This window comes from Pseudochaenichthys georgianus, chromosome 21 (assembly GCF_902827115.2).
Source record: "Pseudochaenichthys georgianus chromosome 21, fPseGeo1.2, whole genome shotgun sequence".
Classification (NCBI taxonomy): Eukaryota; Metazoa; Chordata; class Actinopteri; order Perciformes; family Channichthyidae; genus Pseudochaenichthys; species Pseudochaenichthys georgianus.
The window spans coordinates 864,293-887,598 of record NC_047523.1 but is presented as its reverse complement, the minus strand read 5'-3'; the positions used below and the strand labels follow the sequence as shown (position 1 = coordinate 887,598).

Here is a 23,306-nt window from a genome sequence, read left to right as displayed (position 1 = left end):
AAAAATGTTATAGATGCCATTGCTCCAATTAAGGTAAAGGAAGTGACTGGGAAGAAAATATCTCCATGGAGAAAGGCCATGACCGTTAAAACAGAAAAAAGAGAATGTCGAAAAGCTGAACGCAGGTGGTGAAAAACAAATCTCCAGGTTCACTTTGAAATTTATAAAGAGAGACTTGGCCTTTATAATTTGGAATTGAAAAACGCACGACAATCATTCTTCTCTGACATCATTACCAAAAACAAAAACAACGCACGTGCCTTGTTTGCTACCGTCGACAGACTAACTAACCCCCCAGTGTCAGTAGCCTCTGAATTTCTAACCACCAGGGCGTGCAATGATTTTGCCTCCTTTTTCACTGACAAAATTCAGAAAATCAGACAAGCAGTCAGTGCCTCTGCATCAGGAACAGCAAATGTGCTGTCTCTGTGTCCACTTAACATCAATTCAGACATCATGACACAATTCCATCAATTAATGATTAATGATAAAAACCTAGAGGACATTATACAACTTCTGAAGTCCTCCTCCTGCTGCCTTGATATTATTCCAACAGGATTTTTCAAAGATGTTTTGCCTTGCATGGCCTCAGAACTACTTCATATAGTAAACAAATCTCTTCACTCAGGTATTTTTCCACAGGCCCTGAAAACTGCAGTCATTAAACCGCTCTTAAAAAAGAATAATCTAGATGCTTCAGTAATGAACAATTACAGGCCCATATCAAACCTCCCATTTCTAGGTAAAATCATTGAAAAAGTTGTTTTTCAACAGTTGAGTAATTTCTTGCATTTAAATGGTTGTTTCGATGTGTTCCAGTCAGGCTTTCGTCCAAACCACAGCACTGAGACTGCTCTTGTAAAGGTCTTTAACGACATCCACTTAAACACAGACAGTGGCAGAACGTCAGTGTTAGTATTATTAGATCTCAGTGCTGCGTTTGACACTGTTGACCACAGCATATTACTAGACCGACTGGAAAACTGGGTGGGACTTTCGGAAACAGTTCTAAATTGGTTTAAATCCTACTTAAAGGATAGAAACAACTTTGTTTCTATAGGTAAATACACATCTGAGTTGACAAATATGACATGTGGGGTTCCTCAAGGCTCCATCTTGGGGCCTCTTCTCTTTAACATCTACATGCTACCACTGGCTCAGATAATGAAGAACAACAAAATAAGTTACCATAGCTATGCAGATGACACACAAATTTACGTAACAATTTCACCAGGAGACTATGCTCCAATTCAAACACTGAGTAAGTGCATTGAACAAATCAATGACTGGATGTGTCAGAACTTTCTCCAATTAAACAAAGATAAAACTGAGGTAATGGTCTTTGGAGCCAAGGCAGAACGTTTAAAAGTTAGCGCTGAGCTTCAGTCTGCAATGTTCAAACCAACAGATAAAGCCAGGAATCTAGGTGTAGTCATGGACTCTGACCTGAGTTTCAACAGTCACATTAAAACAGTTACTAAATCAGCCTACTATCACCTAAAGAATATATCTAGGATTAAAAGACTAATGTCACAGCAGGATTTGGAAAAACTTGTCCATGCCTTTATCTTCAGTAGACTCGACTACTGCAATGGTGTCTTCACAGGTCTCACTAAAAAATCTATTAGAAAGCTGCAGCTGATTCAGAACGCCGCTGCTCGAGTCCTCACTAACACTAAGAAAGTGGACCACATCACTCCTGTTCTGAAGTCTTTACACTGGCTTCCTGTGTGTCAAAGAATAGATTTCAAAATATTAATGCTGGTTTATAAAGCACTGAATGGTTTAGGCCCAAAATACATTACTGACCTCCTGCTAAACTATGAACCATCCAGATCTCTCAGGTCTTCAGGGACTGGTCAGCTTTCTGTCCCCAGAGTCAGAACTAAACATGGTAAAGCAGCGTTCAGTTATTATGCTCCAAATATCTGGAACAAACTCCCAGAAACCTGCAGGTCCGCTGCAACTCTGACTACTTTTAAATCCAGGCTGAAGACTTTTCTTTTTGTCGCTGCTTTTAATTGAACTTTTCATATCTTAAACTGCACTGTAACTTTTATCCATGTACTTTTTCTAAACGTAATTAAACTCCATGACATTTATGAGAGGGATTGCTCGAAAGCAGAGATATTTGGAATATCTGGCATCGACGGATGAAAAATAGTGTTTTGGTAACACTTTAAAGACTTTGTTATGGAAGCAAAGCAGGGGAGGGGGTGTGTACAGCCTCCTGAGGGTCCGATTGTGGATGTCATGCGAGCAAAATATGGTGAAGAAAGTCTGTCTAAATTAAATCATATTTTAGACTGCACTGTATTTTCCATGTATTTTTCCTTAATGTTTATTGTATTAGCACTGTAACTTTTATCCATGTACTTTTTCTTGTAATGTTTAATTGAACTATTCATATTTTAGACTGCACTGTAACTTTTATCCATGTATTTTTCCTTAATGTTTATTTTATTAGCTTTTCTTTTTTAATGCTTAATGTCTTTCATTTCTTTTTTGTAAAGCACTTTGAATTACCCTGCGTCGAAAAGTGCTATATAAATAAACTTGCCTTGCCTTGCCTTATTGTTCTATTAGGCCAAAATAGAGTGTGTTAATTAATATGTTTGGCAGTTTGGAGTAAGTCTGTATATTTGTTTGTGTGTGTGTTTCATGTATAGGCCTCTCACGATAATTAATTTTGTTGGATACATTTTCCAGGAAATTATTGCGATAAACGATAATATTGTCGGCACCCTTGTATGACCATTTTAGACCACTGACATAATGATAATATATAATAATAATTGAAGTACATCCTTTTGAACTGCTAGTCACATCTTCATGTAAATGGTAATGTATCGAGTTCATTTTTATTTATCGTACGATAAGTCAATTAATTGCTTATCGTGACAGGCACACAATAAAACAGTGGAAACAAATTTGACTTTCATTCGTGAATGAAACTTTGTGCCCTTTATAGTCTGTGTCCAATTTTGTGTATTTGTATATATTGTATATATATCCTATATCCTATATATATGCTAAGGTCTCGCTGCTGACACGATAGCAGTCATTTAGTGTGCCTATGTGTATTTAAACCCATGATATCAAAATCTCACTCCAGCCAGGTGCCCAAAGTTGGCAACCCTGATATATATACTTATAATAATAAGTAATATTAACTTTATTTAATACAACATTTACGGTACAATATTTAATCATACAGCCCATGTAGTATGATAATGAATTACAGCAAACATGTGCAATATATCCATTATTACAGCTCCGTGGGATGGCAGTAAGACGATATGGGTCCGTTCTTATTGTGCATCCATGGGTAAAGATAAACGCAACTCACATTGGTTTCTCAAACAGCATCTCTGTAAACTACGTGTATTCACTGAATTTCACTCTCTGCCTTTAACTGCTCGTCGTAGCTCCAATAGCTCCAGCCCCCACCCTCCCTGTGAGCACAGCTGTTTTAGCGCAGTTCTCCAGTGAAGGGGGGGAGTCTCCCTCCGCAGCCGGTTGGCTAGTTTTGGCACAATTCCATTGTACAGACCGACGTTAACAGCAGCCCTGTCTGTGCACACGGAGACAGTAGGCTTGTTTGAGACGCGTTGCGGCTCGCCTCAAAAGTAGACGAGAGTAGCCGATCGCAGCCGGGGGAGGTCTCAAAAAGCTCGCCTGAAGTCGGACAGCTCCGAGTCGGCTTCTTCTTCTTCGCCTTCTTCTTCTTCTTCTCTCGGTTTTTTGGCGGATTGCAAACAACTTTAGGCAAGGCAAGGCAAGGCAAGTTTATTTATATAGCACCTTTCAGCACCAGGCAATTCAAGGTGCTTTACAAAAATGAAAGGCATTCAGATAAAGGCATTTAAAAACAGTAAAAGATAATAAAATAAACATTAAAAGAATGTACTTGACCGGGAAATGTAAGTTTCGGGGTGGGCCCGCCCTGGTACATCAAATGCCCGCCCAGAGACGTATGTCTGCCGCCGGGTCTGAATATAATGAGATAGTAAGTCAATATAATGAGATAGTAAATATAATGAGATATTAAGTCAATATAATGAGATAGTTAATATAATGAGATATTAAGTCAATATAATGAGATAGTAAATATAATGAGATAGTAAGTCAATATAATGAGATATTAAGTCAATATAATGAGATATTAAGTCAATATAATGAGATAGGAGATAGTAAGTCAATATAATGAGATAACAAAGTCATAATGACTTACAGGATTTTTTTCTCCTGTGGCGCAAACAGGCTTCCATAGAATTAGGTTAGTTGAAAGCAATTTTTTATTTAAACTTAATATTATTGCTTTCAACTAACCTAATATAGCTATGTGAAATATGTTGACATAATACATCTAATTGAGTACACAACAGTGGCGAACCGTCAGGGCCTTCGAGGTATTCAGAGAATACCCTGGAACACTCAGATAAAACAAACAAAACATCGATTTAATTATATAAATAAAATGTATTTAAAATGAAGAAATGAGAATGGTATCTGTGTTGTTGATCTGTAATATTACAGTGTTATGTTGATTTGTTTGTCCTTCTCGGACCATGCACTACGCATTTCAGTAGAAAAGAAAGCAACCAATCAGATCTTGTTCTGGGTCCCTGGGTAGAATATCCTTCAACCAAGGTATTCTACATCCTTGATAGAATGCCCTGCCGTTGCACTGAATGAGGTGAATGGTGGGGGCTCTGCATGTCTTAGAATGCACAAGTAATACACAAGTACAACGAGAGGCAAACAGCTGCTGTAATGCTGGTCGGAACGTCTGCATCTGCTTTAATAAGGAAGTGTATGAGGCTCAACATGTCGAGACGAACGGGCTAACACTTTCCTATGTCAATGTTGACAGTACACCTCACATGTCTGAGTTTAACATAACACAAACATTTACAAGCAGCCACTCTTTTTACCAGTGATAATAATTCTACAACTTATTATGTACAGTATACTTTTATTATATTGTCACCCGTTTTCTTTTGGAAAACCGATCATGAGATAATAACACAGTAGATGGTTGGATTAAAGCTAAGTATTATGTGTATGATCACACATTTATGTTTTGATGATAAGAAAATACAGTTAATAAATCATTTTTTAAATGTCAATATTTTAATGACCTAAAATAAAAACAACCTGTAATATACTCAAGATTAGTGTCATCATGTTGTCATGGTAGTGACTGTCATCCTTAGTTTTTTTCAAATGTTTCTGTGTAACTAAAGTAATGACATCATCTCCATGACACTGCATCATACTCACACTTGACTATTAACGAGATCACATTAAACCCATTCAGATGATCGCTCACGGAGACAGAGATAAATGATTTTCGAGCCAAAACCTCCAAAGCTTCTGATTTGGGAAAAATAAATCTCATGTTTGCTACAAATCCCAGCGATCAATCTCTGCCCCGCCCGTCCGTCTGTTATCTTCTCCCATATGCCCTGGGTCTCTGTTGCCCCATCCATCCACAACGCGGCCTATAACGCTGAGCCTCTGACTGCCTCATCGAGCAACACCGCTGCTCTCTGTCTGGCCCGAGGTCAGCTCAGGGAATGAGATGGAGTTGCGAAGATAGTGGAAAAGTGTCACCCGGGAATGAAATATTGATGGAAAGAAAGGCCTCGCCTCTTGCCCGCGGGCGCCCAGTCTGAGCCACCGCGGATGGTCAGAGGAGAGGAGAGCCAAACACGGAGATCTGCAGGAAGAGGCAGACGGAGGGCAACACGCCATCAACACAACTCTGTCCACGCTCTCCCTCCGAGGTATTGTTATCTCCCCCCCCGCCTTGGCAAACCATAATCAGAATCCCTTGCACTTCACTTGATGTGGTTTATTTCCAGCCAAAGCCTTCCGGGCTTAACATATGATCCCCGTCTGGCAAGTGAGGAATCAATTCAATGTAAATAAGGCGAGGGGAAATAAATCCCAGCATTGGAATTTGCATAATTGCATGCAAGGTAAAGCGAGGGGTGAAACACGGCGGCTTGTTTCAGACTGAACCGTCTGCAGGCTGTTCCACAGAGTAACAGAGAGATGTCACCCCCCCACCCCCGCTCAACACTCGGCTGTTGTTTGCTCGCACAAAGCACCCTCAGAAGTCATCGAGATGTCGTTCATGTCAAGTATGAATCAAGGTGTTTTGTATAAATATATGTACAGCAGGTGGTGTATTCAGTTGGCTGTCACTCATGTTACTGCATGATGCACAGGACTAGTGAGTATGACTCAAGTGTGCTGATGGTGTCGTTCCACGGAACAGGCAGGCGATGAAGCCTGATGACGGCTTTATCTGTGATTAGAAGACAATGAGGTCTCATTATAAACACATTCAAATGCCTTCTAAGAGCCAGACATCTCCTCAAGGCCAATGACAACTTCTGCATTTTCATTTATTTCCAGAATTGTTCTGAATAGAGAATTACGAGGCTCCGCCTGCTTCAAATGGTTGCCTCCGCCTCGAGCTCTCTACTATTTTTAACAGGATGACTTCATGGAAAACACTATTGTCTAACAACAGTTGGACTTGGTCCGATGAAGAGTGAAACAAGTCCTCTGTTTTGGCCGGACTGCAGCGAAGCAGACACAAAGCAACATCTTTGCCGTAAATGAAAAACCAGTTCTATACCAGGAAGTTATTGTCCCTTCTGTTCGATGTAAACACTTTATTATTCATTACAATCACCCACATCTGAGGAGATGACTGCAACATGAAGTACTGTTACACACACATCATGAAAGTGTCTTTTAAAAAGTGTCTAAAGGGGATTACTTAAAATAATATTAATTGTCCAATTGATCAAAACTAAGACATCTATATTAGTGGAAATTATACTTTGCCAGAAGAAACAAAAAGTGATAAAAAAACAATAGGATATCACTATCAGTATCAATATCAGTAATATCAGTATTTATGGTTCAATAGTAATTATCAAAAATAGCTTACATAGCCATGTGACATGCTACTTCAGTCTGCCTGAAGAACAAAGACCGGGACAAAACCCAATCGTCAGATGAGGTATGCAGGAATTAACTATCCATAATCGTCTCCCATCTTATCAGTACTCCCATCGTCTCCCATCTCATCAGTACTCCCATCTTCTCCCATCTTATCAGTACTCCCATCGTCTCCCATCTAATCAGTACTCCCATCTTCTCCCATCTTATCAGTACTCCCATCGTCTCCCATCTTATCACTACTCCCATCGTCTCCCATCTTATCAGTACTCCCATCGTCTCCCATCTTATCAGTACTCCCATCTTATCAGTACTCCCATTGTCTCCCATCTTATCAGTACTCCCATCTTCTCCCATCTTATCAGTACTCCCATCTTCTCCCATCTTATCAGTACTCCCATCGTCTCCCATCTTATCAGTACTCCCATCTTATCAGTACTCCCATCTTCTCCCATCTTATCAGTACTCCCATCTTCTCCCATCTTATCAGTACTCCCATCTTATCAGTACTCCCATCTTCTCCCATCTTATCAGTACTCCCATCTTCTCCCATCTTATCAGTACTCCCATCTTCTCCCATCTTATCAGTACTCCCATCTTATCAGTACTCTCATCTTATCAGTACTCCCATCTTATCAGTACTCCCATCTTATCAGTACTCCCATCTTCTCCCATCTTATCAGTACTCCCATCTTCTCCCATCTTATCAGTACTCCCATCTTATCAGTACTCCCATCTTATCAGTACTCCCATCTTCTCCCATCTTATCAGTACTCCCATCTTCTCCCATCTTATCAGTACTCCCATCTTACCAGTACTCCCATCTTCTCCCATCTTATCAGTACTCCCATCTTCTCCCATCTTATCAGTACTCCCATCGTCTCCCATCTTATCAGTACTCCCATCTTATCAGTACTCCCATCTTCTCCCATCTTATCAGTACTCCCATCTTCTCCCATCTTATCAGTACTCCCATCTTATCAGTACTCCCATCTTATCAGTACTCCCATCTTCTCCCATCTTATCAGTACTCCCATCTTCTCCCATCTTATCAGTACTCCCATCTTCTCCCATCTTATCAGTACTCCCATCTTATCAGTACTCTCATCTTATCAGTACTCCCATCTTATCAGTACTCCCATCTTATCAGTACTCCCATCTTCTCCCATCTTATCAGTACTCCCATCTTCTCCCATCTTATCAGTACTCCCATCTTATCAGTACTCCCATCTTATCAGTACTCCCATCTTCTCCCATCTTATCAGTACTCCCATCTTCTCCCATCTTATCAGTACTCCCATCTTACCAGTACTCCCATCTTCTCCCATCTTATCAGTACTCCCATCTTCTCCCATCTTATCAGTACTCCCATCTTCTCCCATCTTATCAGTACTCCCATCTTATCAGTACTCCCATCTTCTCCCATCTTATCAGTACTCCCAAATGATGTTGCTTTAAGCATAAATCAGTTGAAGGCACTTGGTTGCACATCATGCTGATGTCAGTGCCCTGCTCATTTGCATCTGAAGGCATTACAAGATAACCTTCGTGCAGATCCCAGCAGACCACAGTCGGTGTTGCTCATCACTCACCATTGATCCACTTGGCCTCCGGGTCGTGGACCTGGAACTCCGGTCTGAACAGATCCTCCACAGACAGCTTAGTGTCACTTCCAGGTTGGCTTTCAGCTGCAAAAGCAACAATGAATTGTTAGCATTTGAAGTAAACGTGTGTTGCACATTTTCTTACTAGCACACACACAGTTCAACATCAATCTGAAGCAACAGCTGACCTACGGAATCACTTTAAACACCAACACTTAAATGTTTCACTGACAAGAAAACAACCAAAACAAGGTCACCCTAACATGTATTGCAGATGTTGGAAAGCATCCTGGGATACATGACTGTGTGATGTTGGTAGTTCAGGTATAGTAGTTACTGAAACAAGACATGCAAAACTACAATACATGATTACGATCTATGTCCGACTTTTATCTGCACGGCCGAATATGTTTGGTAACTTTGGCTTATAAATGAATAGAATTTAGATCAGTCAAGAGGTTGCATGAAACTGCAGAGTTCCTAACTATACAAAAGATCATCAACAATATACATACATTACATAAATAGATACTTAAAGGTGGTGTTGGTAAGTTTGAGAAACCGGCTCGAGATCGCTTGAATTTGAAAATACACAACCGGAGAAAATCTGCCACTTCCTGACAGAGCCCCTCCTCCAACACACACGAACGCGCACATGACCAATGAGGGCACGAGACAAGTTTGTGCCCCGATGGAAGGCTGACAGGCAGGTAGGCTGTACTTTTTACAGTATTACGGCTTCTACAGATGAAATTGTTTTATGGATTTTTTGTCAAAGCACTTCAGATATTCATTGCTATCGGGATGTTAAGAGCATTCAATGGAATGTATCTCGAGCCGGTTTCTGAAACTTACCTACCCCACCTTTAACGTAACATATTAACAAATAACTTCATATTTTGATATACAGTTCACCTCTGCCATGAGGCAGGACGTATATGTATCAAACTGTGTACACCTACTGTATGCACCCCGCCAAGTGAAACCAAATGTTTCTCACACATAGGAGGCCAACACTGAGCAAAAAGGGAAGAGTGGATTTACATTAGTCATGTGCCGGTTTAGAAGTGGACCTCCACATAATACAAAATACAGTTTCATTACTGCAACCTGCTGATAACTATTTCAAAGAAGTATTCCAGGTGGCCACAACGTTCTCATATTTATTACAATCAAAATAGAAACAGTTGGATTTTATATTTTCTTGGCAGACACATCTAACTCTGTTGAGTGAGTTATATGCAGTTATTTACCCCCATTCAAAACAAAGATGCTCACAGAACGATACATGTCATATGTTCATTAGCATGATCATGACTGGACGAGAAAACCCTCGTTCAATTGTTGCCCGTGGAAATATTTCATTTTTAATTATGAAATGTTTTGCCTTTAGCGGAAATAGAATGTGCCAATTGTCAGCTTCTTGTGAATAGGACAGCTGCTGATTGTGAGCACAATAACAGGCCAAGTCATTTTGAATGTCAGCCATATTGGCTTTCCTTGATAACTCCAGCGTGTTGATGGAGGCCATGAAGGTCTGACCAGTCGTGCATAAAGCCATTCAAATAAACCACACGTTTACCAAGTGCAACATTGATGTGATGAACACAATAAATAATCAATAATTCTAATACAATATTTTGAAAATACAGTAATGCACAATAAGTACTTGGTACTTAAAAGTATATTTTGATTATAATACTCTACTTTTACTTCAGTAACATTTTGAGTGCAGGACTTGTATCTTTACAATATTACTAAATGTACTTAAGTAAGTAATCGGAGTACTTTTTCCACCTCTGAAATTAGGTACAATGAGCAAACAAATTCAGTGTACTCTTTTCAAATCATTTCATCTATAATTTCTAACTTGAAAAATGTGTTTTAAAAAGATCTATTATTCAACTCAAGACTAAAGTTGCATCAATCTGTGTTGTGCTTTTATTTTATTAGGTTGAGTTAGCAGAACTAAACAAATCACATATATTTAAGATATTTTGACTGAACATTATCATATACTTTACTCATCCAGCAGAAACAGCAACACTAGGAGAAGGATCTGGCTACGCGATATATATATATATCCACGCTTTACACTTATAGTTGCTACTTTACTAGTGAGCCATTTGGTATTGGTCAGGTAACAGGGATAATCCTTTTTTTATTAAAGTTACTCAGATTATTTTACTCACACATCCATTGTTTAGATTGCATTAGATTACGTTATTGTCATTACATAATGCAAGCAGAGTATAACGAATGACTTGTTCCATTAAAACCGGAGATATCATCAGTGGAGGGGTGATGTAGACATGTTTCAACACTCTAAAAAACGATTCATGGGGTTCGTAGATTCCACTTAAAAATGAATACTTTTTCAAAATAACATTTTTGTTTTTTACCTCAACTTTAGGGATATACTAAGTTAGAGTAACTCATATCTATTGAGTTTCAACAGTATAGTTTCAAAACTGAACATACGCTTGGACTCTGCTAGACCGCATGTGGAGTTATCCTGAGAGTAGAACACTTGGTAGCAGTGGAGCAACAGGATTGTAACCTAATAATCTATGAAGTTACCTGGCAGTGGCAAGTAGCCATTTGTGTTCAGCTTAATTTACAACAGCTGCTTACTGCATATACAGTGTGACACAAGCTGCAAGGTACTCATTAGCTACTTGTTTTAAGCTACTGTAGCATACATAGCATACTGATAGCTGTTTGTATCCTCCTATATCCTTTGTTACACAGTTGCAGTCAAACTTCATTATTTGTAGTACAGTATGTATATATTTATATATAGCCTATGTATTTTTTTTCTCGTTAGAATTAACGTTACATTTGATAAAAAAACTGATTTAAAATAAATATGAACAGCAACTGACAATGACCGGCATGTTCAGTTCTTGCAAACCAAGCCTTTGTTATTGTTTCTCAACATTAAAATGTTCTCCTTTTAAGGATGATTTGGTGGAAAGAATAAAAGAGGTTGCTGGAGCTCCTTCTCCAACAGACTGCTGCAGCTCCGCGGTCACAAGGACCCATACAGGAACACATTCCTGCCCACTGCCATAAATCACCTCTGGCTGGAAGAGAACTCTCTGCTCCGTAGTTTCTCTTGGAATAATAAAACCACGTTGTACATTTTACATTTATATAATCTGTTCAATATTTAATAGTAATATTCCATGTCATATATGTATGTATATATATATTGTATATTTAATATCATATCAAATTCTACATGTATATTTTCTATTTCAACACATATATTTTCTATTTTATTTTATTTCTATTCTTGTTTATCTGTAGTTTTGTTTTATTGTAAACTTCCTGGTCTTTTATGCTGCTCCAACAAAAACAATTTACCAAATTGGGATCAATAAGGTACCATCTTATCTTATCTTATCCGTTGCTTGGTGGTGTGTCTTCGTGAAAAGGGGGATCTCTTCAGGGAAAACTTAAGTAAGTAAAGAAGATGCCTAAATCAAACTGTAACTTGTGTTAACCTGAAACACAATGCAATGTTTTCAAATCTGATTGGACCAAAAACACCGAAATGTATTTTCTAATCTACCTATTCCAGGATGGTGAAGTGGAAGCTAGCAGTGAGGTGCTGACGATTGTCTTGACCAGGGGTGCGGGTACAAGAAACGTATTGAAGGAACAGAAGTCCTTCAAATCTGGGATGCGACAAGAGCCTGTGCGATGCTGATGGGGCTAATATACTCACTCCACCTAAGCTACCCAAAAGAGATGTTACAAACGTTGGAAGCAGGTTCATCACTTATTCAAAGGTCCCATGTCATGGCCATTTCTACTGATCATAAATGTAAATGTGTATTTGTGAAGCGCTTTGAGCATCTGGAAAAGCGCTATAATAAATATAAGGAATTATTATTATTATTATAACTCCATTGTTGAGGTCTACTAAAATAGATTCACATTGTTCAATGTTCCAAAATCACATTGGTTTCTCACAGCATCTCTGTATAGTCTGTGTATTCACTCTCTGTCCTACGGCTTGCTGGAGCTCCTTCATAACAAGGGGACGGGTGAGAACCGGAAAAGCATGACATGGGACCTTTACATTTTTTGTATTTACTTTTATTTCATGTTTGAGAACATTTCTAATACTCAAACAAATTAAGGTAACAATTTGCATGGACATTTTTGAGTAGTATGGACTTCAATAAATAAATGCCAATAGCTTAAATGAAACAAAATGCAACTTAATATCACTCCATCTTTACGATTAAAAAGAAGTTGGTTCAACTTCATTTTTTTTTTTTTAAAGGTGAAAGCAATTATGTTTGTAGTACTGAACTAATTGAGTTAATCAGATTATAAATGGGTACTCGGATGAACTTAATAATCGATTAAGTTGGAAATACTTAAAAAGATCAACGCAAATTGTTACCTCAATTTATTTAAGTAGAGCCGGTGTATTTTTTTTAGAGTGAATCTTTTCATTTTCTAATATTCCACCAATCTTGTCACAAGGAGCACATTGTTGTACACACATCTGTGTAATGTATCTCTCACAGCAATATAACATCCTGTTGAAGTGTATTGCACAGCATTTGATTCTGCTTTAATAATGTTCTGGGTCACTTGATAGCAGTAGAACAAGCTCAGCCATTTGCAAAAACATAATGTGTTTCCCCAAGAAACGAAAGAGTGAGGTGAGACCTGCAGAAGTGGATGATAATGATCTGTGGGGCAGTCATCTAATGGTAATGTAGGAACTATAGCCACACACAGCTTGCATGCCTTAATGTCATACACATTCTTGAATGAAAGAACGACAGAACCTTGTACAGTTGAGGCGACTAAGGTGAAGCTACAGAAACACGTACACCCTGATGTCAACAGGGATGTTTTAACTAGAGCGACAACAGGACAATCGGACCGCAGAGCCAATCAGAGCTGAGTTACCCGGGGTGAGGAGGATGACGGACATGGTGATGAGAGAGCAGACCACCAGGATGACCAGCAGGGCGATGGCAATGCCTTTCCAGTTCCTCTGTGGAGGAATACCCCCGCCCAGGTCCTGGAGAGAGAGAGAGAGAGAGAGAGAGAGAGAGAGAGAGAGAGAGAGAGAGAGAGAGAGAGAGAGAGAGAGAGAGAGAGAGAGAGAGAGAGAGAGATGGAGTTAGGGGGGAACAGGAAATACATATTGACGTGTTTTCATGATGAAAACAAAGACCTTCCAGCTGATCAGTATTTCAGGGGGATATTTACACATTACAGCTACAGTGACAAAGCAGATAAAAGGTGAGCGATACAAAAGTAGCTTACGTGTTAAATATAGAGAAAAAGCACACATTAGTGATACAATAATACAAATAAAGACAAATTACTACTCATCCAAGGCTGGAAATGAGAAGCAGCATTTCAATAATTATGTGAACATATTATGGTTTGAGATCCTATACAAAATATATTTTGCATAGAATTGCCCAAAATAAGTAAATAACGGACTGCATGTCGTACAAAACGCACACAGTGGTGCCTACTGTACGTACTAACACGGGTCACATTGAATCTTTCCCATCCTGCCCCCTTCGTGGTGAAGGAATGAAGCGCTCTGCATGCGCCTCACTGTGGGCCAGAACACTTGGAATTCAACAGAATGTGCTCAAGTTCAATCACGGCCAGCCTTTCCATTGAAGCACACCCTCTGACCTATGGAGAGAAACACTTCCAGTTATTTGTTTGGGCAGATAAGCAAACATTTGCATTCCCGGCTCTGTCTCTCAGACTGGCTGCAGAGAGATTTGGCTGCAGAGAGATTTGGCTGCAGAGAGATTTGAGTGGCCGTAAAGTTCAGAGAGGGAGATGTAATCTCCAGTGGAGAACATATCCAGGAGGGTGTTGAAGCTGTGGCGTACCACTCCCTCTCTGAGTCCTGGAATCAGACGGCCTTAACGCGGCTCACCACATCTGCTGCCCCTGTAAGAGGAATTAAGTCTCACACCCTATATAGTATGTCTTCTCACCGCAGCTACTCCTGGCCTCAATTACCCACAAAACCCTGCAGGTGAAATACAGTGATCACTGACCACCAGCCCACGACTGCATCATGATTGGCTGGAGGGAAGGTGAAACAAAATGATTGCCAATTAGAGCTCGTTTCAGATTTTACAAAGAAGCTTCCATCTCAGACTTTTTCTGAAATCCATTGTCTGGGTACTTGACATGATGGTTTAGAGTTACTGTGTCCCTGTGATACCTATAACCACAGGTTGAAGAAGTACTCAGATCTTGTACTTAAGTAAAAGTAGAAGTACCAGAGTGTAGGAATACTCTGTTACAGAAAAAGTCCTGCTTTCAAAATGTTCCTCAAGTGAAAGTAGAAAAGTATTCTCATCACAATATAGTGAAAGTAGCTACAGTAAAAGTAGTCGTTGTGCCGATTGGTCCATTTCAGAATAATATATCTGATATGTTTTATAATGATTGATCATGAAAGTGTTCTCAAAGCTGGTGAAGGTGCAGCTAGTCTGAATGACTTTGTAGACTGCAGGGTAGCTGGTGAAGGTGCAGCTAGTCTGAATGACTTTGGAGACTGCAGGGTAGCTGGTGGATTTACTCCAGGTGGAACTAAAGTCTGATTCAACACTTGGTTATATTTCACATCATTCATCCACATCTGTAGAGTAACTAAAGGTATTAAATACATGTAGTGGAGTACAAGTACATCATGTACATCTGAACTGTAGTGGGATAGAAGAAGTACACAGTAGCATCACGTGGAGATACTCACTTACTGTAAAGTACAAGCACCTAATTGTACTTAAGAACAGTACTTGAGTTACTTTACAAACTGTTTACAACTCAACAAGTCAAACATGCAGACTGACCAGCTGACATGAAGTGTTTTCTCTCACATGTCATAAAGGAGCCGAGATCACAAAGGCAATCTAATAGAGTTGCAGCTCCTCCTTCCCCACCTCCTGCAGCCTTTCTCACACTGAGGAACAGTGTGAGAGGAGTCGAGCGTAAATGGAACTGTATTGTTACCATGACCTCAGACGCGCAGTTCCAGATGCAGTGTGACATTACTCAGAGCCCCCCCAGACTCATAAGACTGCTCTATTATCAGGCCCGCTGCTCATTTCATTAACACCACAGAGGGCTGACGTGTCCTTGAAAAGCCACGGCGACTCTAACTACCCCTGCTCCTCCATGCATGACATTCTTTCTCCCACTCTTTCTCACTTCCTCTCTTTCTCATTTATCCCCCAATTTCCTATTTAGCCACATTTCAATCAGTTTATTAACTCAATTATGAACAATGAAGGAACCACTAAGATCCTTTTTAACCGCTTATATTGTTTAGGAGTAGCCCTGACTAAGCTACGTACCAGAGGAGATGAGACAGGAACATGTATCACGATCATTGGACAATCAATGGAGGCATCTACGTGGTCTCTTTGAAGATACGGTACAGGTTGGGGGACTTCATGACCCTTGCAGGCATTTTTTCAAAATCATGCTTAACAGGATTTAAAGACACACATCATGATTGCTCGATACATAATATATAGGTGTAATCCCAGTGGCCATTTTAATAGTGATTTAAAAAAGTTAGGCCAGTGAAGAAGAGCCTCAAACCTGCATTATGCATAATATCCAGCAGGGGGCGATTCCACACGTCACGTACAAAGGGGCCCGATTGTATAGAAGTCTATGAACAAATGTCACGACTAAGCCCTTTTCAGAATCATATTTATTTAATAACTGGATTGTAATTATTATAAAAGTATTAACTGCTGCTGAATATGTTAACCTATGTATCATAGTTTATTTTTAAGAATGTTGAACTATATTTTGTATTAGCTTATAATCAGAATCTGTAAAGTAACTTAAACTGTCAGATAGTGCAGTAAAACGTACAACACTGGCTTCCATAATAGTTGTGGATAAAATATAAATACTCAACTGAAGTACAAGTATCTCAAGCACGGTACTTGAGTGCATGTCCTTTATTACAGTCCACCACTGGCTGCCCCTTCTTTCTTCTGTCTGGAAGTCAAAGTAAAGGACAGATGCACACACTCTCCCGCACAGCTCTATCCACACTCAGTCTCGCACTCTATACATGTAGCAGCTGTCATCACATCACTGTCCGTGTAATCTAAGCTGCAAGACAAGTACTCCTCAGGATGCCGTGGCACTGTACAAAGTGATTGCCTCGTAAATTGTAATATCTGACATTTGTGTCTAAATGTCAGAGGAAGATGAAAGTAGTGCTAAAGAGACTGCTGGTGCTTACAGGACGCCCAGAGTGACACACTTACTGACTCAACAGTCAGCACCCAGATCAAGTCATATCCTCAAACCAGAGGTGGAAAGTTACGAACACTTTGATTTCAGTTAAATATATTATGTCAACAAATCTCACATAACTGTATTATGTTAGTTGGGAGCAATAATATAAGATTGAAATAGGTTCAAGTTAGTATGTATGTACATGTTGCGCAATAGGCTTGGTTGTCAGGATTGTGATGATTGATACTTTTCAACATTTGCTCAAACTGGTTTTCAAAAGAACTATTTGTGGCAGCCTCTGACACTTCTCCGCTTGTGAATTTGTTCCAGTGTGTATTTTGACCTATGTGTAATGTAAATATATACAGAGTGAAGAAGACATTGAATTCTCCCTCTGGGATTGATGAACACATATGTGTTTCTTTCACCCGGCAGGCAGCCATTTAAATCACACACTTTTCTATATGTGTAGCTTCTATTTGATCCATCTTGTTCAGCTTTCTGCTTTCACACTCGGTCTTTACGATAAACAAGCATGCTCTGGAAATACAATAAACATATCAATTCATCAAACTTATGTTACTTTCCCTCAATTGTTTCATATTGCTTTCACTCCAGCCAGAGGGTTACCTCAATCTAACTAAAGGACAGGGTCTCTGTTGGTATGGATGTCTGTGCTTCAAGTGTCTCAACCAGCGTTTATCCGATCGAACTCACGCTTGCCGGGCGTTTCCTGAGGACCCCAGGAAGTGCAGTGTCGAGTGTGACATTTTCCAGATGAGCGGTTCTCGAAAAAGTTAAACATAATGAAAGTACTTCTGAGTGACCTGACAGAATAACAAGAACTACGACATCTCTTAAAATCCCTGCCTGCTATTTCAATGAAGCTCAGCGTCATTTCTTTCAGGAAGACAGGAAGACTCCGCAGCTGCAATCAGCTCATCATGGGCGTCGTCTTTTAACCGATTACATTTCCTTTCAATCTCCAGCATGCCATCATCGCGCTGCAGTCACACTTTGCAATTGCTCTCCTCTCTCCTGCAATCAGCTGTGATTTCAGGTGTTCATGCTGCGACCCGCCTCCCTCCCACCCCCCTCCCGTCTTCCTCCCACTCACCTCCCGCCTCCCTCCCACCCCCCTCCCGTCTTCCTCCCACTCACCTCCCGCCTCCCTCCCACCCCCCTCCCGTCTTCCTCCCACTCACCTCCCGTCTTCCTCCCATCCACCTCCCGCCTCCCTCCCACCCACCTCCCGCCTTCCTCCCATCCACCTCCCGCCTTCCTCCCATCCACCTCCCGCCTCCCTCCCATCCACCTCCCGCCTTCCTCCCACTCACCTCCCGTCTTCCTCCCATCCACCTCCCGCCTTCCTCCCATCCACCTCCCGTCTTCCTCCCATCCACCTCCCGCCTTCCTCCCATCCACCTCCCGTCTTCCTCCCATCCACCTCCCGCCTTCCTCCCATCCACCTCCCGTCTTCCTCCCATCCACCTCCCGCCTCCCTCCCATCCACCTCCCGTCTTCCTCCCATCCACCTCCCGCCTCCCTCCCACCCCCCTCCCGTCTCCCTCCCATCCACCTCCCGTCTTCCTCCCATCCACCTCCCGCCTCCCTCCCATCCACCTCCCGTCTTCCTCCCATCCACCTCCTGTCTTCCTCCCATCCACCTCCCGTCTTCCTCCCATCCACCTCCTGTCTTCCTCCCATCCACCTCCCGTCTTCCTCCCATCCACCTCCTGTCTTCGTATCCAGTGCCAGGAGAGCTCATCATTCGACCACACCTCATCAGATCCAGATCTTCAGCATCACCACAGTGTCTGGACCCCGTGGGGCTTTCCTATTATCACTGCTGCACTTCCTCCTATAGGTCTACTATTGTGAGGCATATAGGTCTCAGATATATAAACACATGTCTATGAAGTGCTTGGCTCAAAACACCAAACAGATCACCTGTTGTAGCCATGCCTCATCCCCCTCTATGTCAGCCCTGTGAGAGAAGTGCTGATTGTGGGTCTAAAGCTTAAACAAAAACAAAATTAGAAAATGAAAAAGAAGGGAGAGGGAGCTTATGCTCATGCGGGATAATTCTACCGGCAGATTCTCAGCTAAACTCTGCCATGATTAAACGGAATAATATGTTCAACTTCACGCATTATTTCTCAAACAGAATGGAGCTTTAACCATGTTGGAGGTTTACTAAAAGGTGAGTTCCATTTTGTATTTCCTGCTTTTTTGCACATACTCTCTCCAGTACAGGTTAGCTCTGAGTGTTAGAGACGGAAATCTGGATCAGCTCCGTTGTCCCCCCGTCTTTAGAGATTTGGGTACGGAGAAAAAGAGAGAGGGTTTTATTTCTGACCGGGAACACATATTTATGTAAAAAATACATCAAAAGTGTGTTGATAGGAGAACTTTAAAGGTCCCATGTCATGCTTTTCCGGTTCTGACCCATCCCCTTGTGTTATGAAGGTTTTTCTGCATGTGAACGGTCTGCAGTCTCAAACCCTCAAAGTGCACCCTGCAGCGAGTACAGCTCTAACACAGAGAAGACCTGTCTGCTGCCCCAGAACGCCTCGTAGGGGATTTCTCTTTGTCCATTGTTTTCCTGGGTAGAGTGACGTGCCTATACCCAAATGGACCCATTGGACCACTCCATGGAGCTCCTCTCTCACACACACACACACACACACACACACACACACACACACACACACACACACACACACACACACACACACACACACACACACACACACTCTCACGCAGCAAAAGGAAATGAACCCAGCTCACACTGTCCACTCCTCGCCGCAGCGAGCCACGCAACGTCCCGCCCACACGGCACCCAGACCCCACGCAGCCTTCTCATCTGTTTGTCCTTGCTGGAGTCATGTTCTGGTTGCTAACAAACGCCATTTAAAACATAAACACTGATGTTCCGCTGTAACGGTGGTGGACTCATCAGAACAGAGTGGGCGAGATGACCAATCAGAGCACAGTGGGCTCATACTGTAGGGAGGGGGGGGCAGGAGCTCCAGCAAGCCGTGTGGGACAGAGAGTGAATACACATGCTCTACAGAGACGCTGTGAGAAACCAATGTGAGTGTGGAACATTGAACAATGTGAATCTATTCTAGTCGACCTCAACGATGGAACTATGATCAGTAGAAATGGCCATGACGTTGGACCTTTATACGATATCAGGATCTGGGCCTAATCGCCAAAGACTATTAACATGACTATTATATGGCGTACATGTCAATAAAGGTTCTTTAAACCAAAACATGAGGTCTTTCCTGATTGAACTTCCATTAGTTATCATTTATTTATTCAGCCCAGACAACGATTAGAAGCTTTAATTAAACCGCCTGAGTGTAAGTCTACCTGAGTCTCGGTGGAACACATGCCATCACACTCAGTCAACACAATCAATTATTCAACAGGTCGAGTAGACCACAGCCAATGTAGGGATGCATGTGTTGTAAGGGAAGTGTTGAGGCGTATATGTGAGCGATGATGGCAGCGTCAGGGTTGCTCGGAGGACGCTCACACACTCAGTGGTTGAGTGAGATGGCTTTCTGTGTAAAATCAGTGGAGTGGCTCTTAGGAGGTTAGGATTAATTGCACGATTCAAATCATGTTATTTGCCTACAATTTCAATTGACAGATTGTCAGTTGCGGTGAGATTATTCCGCCACAGTTTCTAAAATCGATGTCTGGAAATCATTTGTTGTTCAAAGCACAAGATGAAGAACACAGTCCTCTGATTGCTGCAAAGCTGGCGATCATATGGCTGAGCTGTGTGCTATCGGAGGCCGTTCTCTGTAAGCACATCGTCTGTCTTTGAAACAGCAAGAATAGCCTTCAGAAGGAAAACCACTGCAAGCGAAAAAGAGCCACGACTCCCATCATTACAGGCAGCCTTTAACGAGAGGGAGAGACGGTGCAGCAGAGGACTCTTGCTGGTCCAAATGAAAATGGAACTTATACTGAATATTTACTTATAATGCGTTGGGATTGTTTAAATCAGTCTGCATGTGGCATTGCACTGTGTTGCTGTTTAGAGTGTCTGTCATATTGTGCACGATAACGACAGCTGGTCCATTTACACACTATAATAATATTTATTTTTGCTTTGTTTTTAAAACTGTCTAGCAGGTTACGCTTTAAGAGGCTTTAGGGGTCTAAGGAGCCAATTGTCAGGTACGTGTGGTAATTAAATGATAATTGCAGTCCTTCTACGTGGGGGTACTGAATGTCCTTTTATACATAGATTTGCTTGATTTCTCCCGAAAAATCCTTATACAGAATATATTGGTATCATGAATAATTCACCATGTAAACACATTTGCAATATAAATCAGCACAGCTTAGAAAGGCTGAACCGTAAACAACAGAAGGTGTCTGTTTTAAAATCAGGAAGACATTTATTAATGAGAGTACTCACTTGGGAACGTAGCGCTAAAGAGCACTAAATATATATACATATTTATTCTCTTTCAAATCAGAATGGGACTTGCGTCTTTCTCTCCGTAGAGAAGAAAAAGAAAAGGTGTTGTGTAAAGATAAAGCCACAGCTTCACAAACATGCACAACACACAGCGTTATTTGTCTATACATATACATGAAGAATAGACAGTGGGGAATCACTGAGCAACAGAAGCCACCCACAACTGCTGATGTTCATAAAGACCAATCAGATTTGACTTTACATTGTGCATGTGGACACCCCTTCTGTCCAGTAGCTGGTGTTAGTGTAATCTTTGTTGCTGCTTCGCTGCCCATGAAGGCCACACTAATAATAGCTGGAAACCATCAATAAGGCGTGTGGGGGGGAGTGCAGGAATACTCTGTCACAGTCAAAGTCCTGCATTCAAGTTCCTCAAGTCAAAGGAGAACAATGTTACCATCAAAATATAGTGAAAGACAGTAAAAGTAGTCGTTGTGCAGATTGGTCCATTTCAGAATAATATATCTGATATGTTTTATAATGATTGATCATGAAAGTGTTCTCAAAGCTGGTGAAGGTGCAGCTAGTCTGAAGTACTTTGGAGACTGCAGGGTAGCTGGTGAAGGAGCAGCTAGTCTGAAGTACTTTGTAGACTGCAGGGTAGCTGGTGAAGGTGCAGCTAGTCTGAAGTACTTTGGAGACTGCAGGGTAGCTGGTGAAGGAGCAGCTAGTCTGAAGTACTTTGTAGACTGCAGGGTAGCTGGTGAAGGAGCAGCTAGTCTGAAGGACTTTGTAGACTGCAGGGTAGCTGGTGGAGGAGCAGCTAGTCTGAAGGACTTTGTAGACTGCAGGGTAGCTGGTGGATTTACTCCAGGTGGAACTAAAGTCTGATTCAACACTTGGTTATATTTCACATCATTCATCCAGATCTGTGACGTCACTAAAGGGATTAAATACATGTACTGTAGTGAAATAAATGTACGCAATGTTTTTCTGAATTGCAGTGGAGTAGAATAACAAAGTACCAACAAATATAAATACTCAAGTAAAGTACAATATCTGAAAATTGTACTTAAGCAATGTACTTGAGTAAATGCACTTTACACCATGGTTCTATTTCCCTTTGTCTTGCATTATCACATCCTCAGTACTCATTGTACGAGTTCATTGCTGGCATCTAATTCCCACAGAGGGAGAGAGGGAGAGAGGGAGAGAGGGAGAGAGGGAGCACGATAAGACTCTATGTACAATGAGGATGCTAATGCTGCCTTTGGATGTTTGATTAAGACCCCTGCCATCTCCATCGAGCCCCTGCTAATAAGCCTGTTCCTCACCGGATCACTGTACAAGTCTCCATGCAGGAACCTTCCAGCACCGGCACCAAGCTTCCTGTCTGAGCAGTCGGGCTATTTATAGAGCTGAGCAACCCAGCCTGGACCCTGACCTTGGAGAGAGTGTGACAAATGACAAGCAGCATTTCAGCAGAAGCCGGGCCGTGTGAACAGTGACAGCAGGTCGGAGTGCGAGAAAAATAATGCCATCTGTAGTGGCTTATTGTTGTTTACCCATGAAATAGCATTTCTCAGTGCATCGTGAATCATGGACAGCCACAGCCATGCTGGGGTCTTGAGGCCTAACATCTCACATTGATCCAGTGGCTAATAGGAAACAGCGAGCTTAGCTGTGTGTTGTCATCCTATTGTATTTAGCATTAGCAGCTCTGCCCTGAAGGATGCTGCCACTGGCCTTTGGTCCGTGTGAGATAATGCTCAATTAGTCTGTGTCCCTCGCGTATTGGTTTCAGATACATGCAAGGTTGTTGACTCACAGGGCACTGCAATGGTGTGACTGTATATTAGGATGACTGCTGGGTTTAGCAACACAACAGCATTACACATCACAGCGTGAGTCGCATGGAGAACCAGGTGCTCAACATGCATTTGCTCCTTATATTTAATATGTTACTGATGGAAGAGTGGCATTAATAGAAGAGA

General features: G+C 41.4%; 1 protein-coding gene across 1 annotated transcript in view; it reads right to left on the bottom strand.

Annotated features, from left to right (window-relative positions):
• Nucleotides 1-6,221: 6,221 nt before the first annotated feature.
• The window catches only part of LOC139435997 (inactive dipeptidyl peptidase 10), a 36,686-nt gene continuing 19,601 nt past the window's right edge, over nucleotides 6,222-23,306 (bottom strand). The window contains exons 2-4 of the mRNA XM_071207120.1: nucleotides 13,527-13,641; nucleotides 8,577-8,672; nucleotides 6,222-6,319 (exon numbers count right to left, since the gene is read on the bottom strand). Coding sequence (XP_071063221.1) covers nucleotides 6,222-6,319; nucleotides 8,577-8,672; nucleotides 13,527-13,641 — 309 coding nt within the window. The remainder of the gene's footprint in view (nucleotides 6,320-8,576; nucleotides 8,673-13,526; nucleotides 13,642-23,306) is intronic.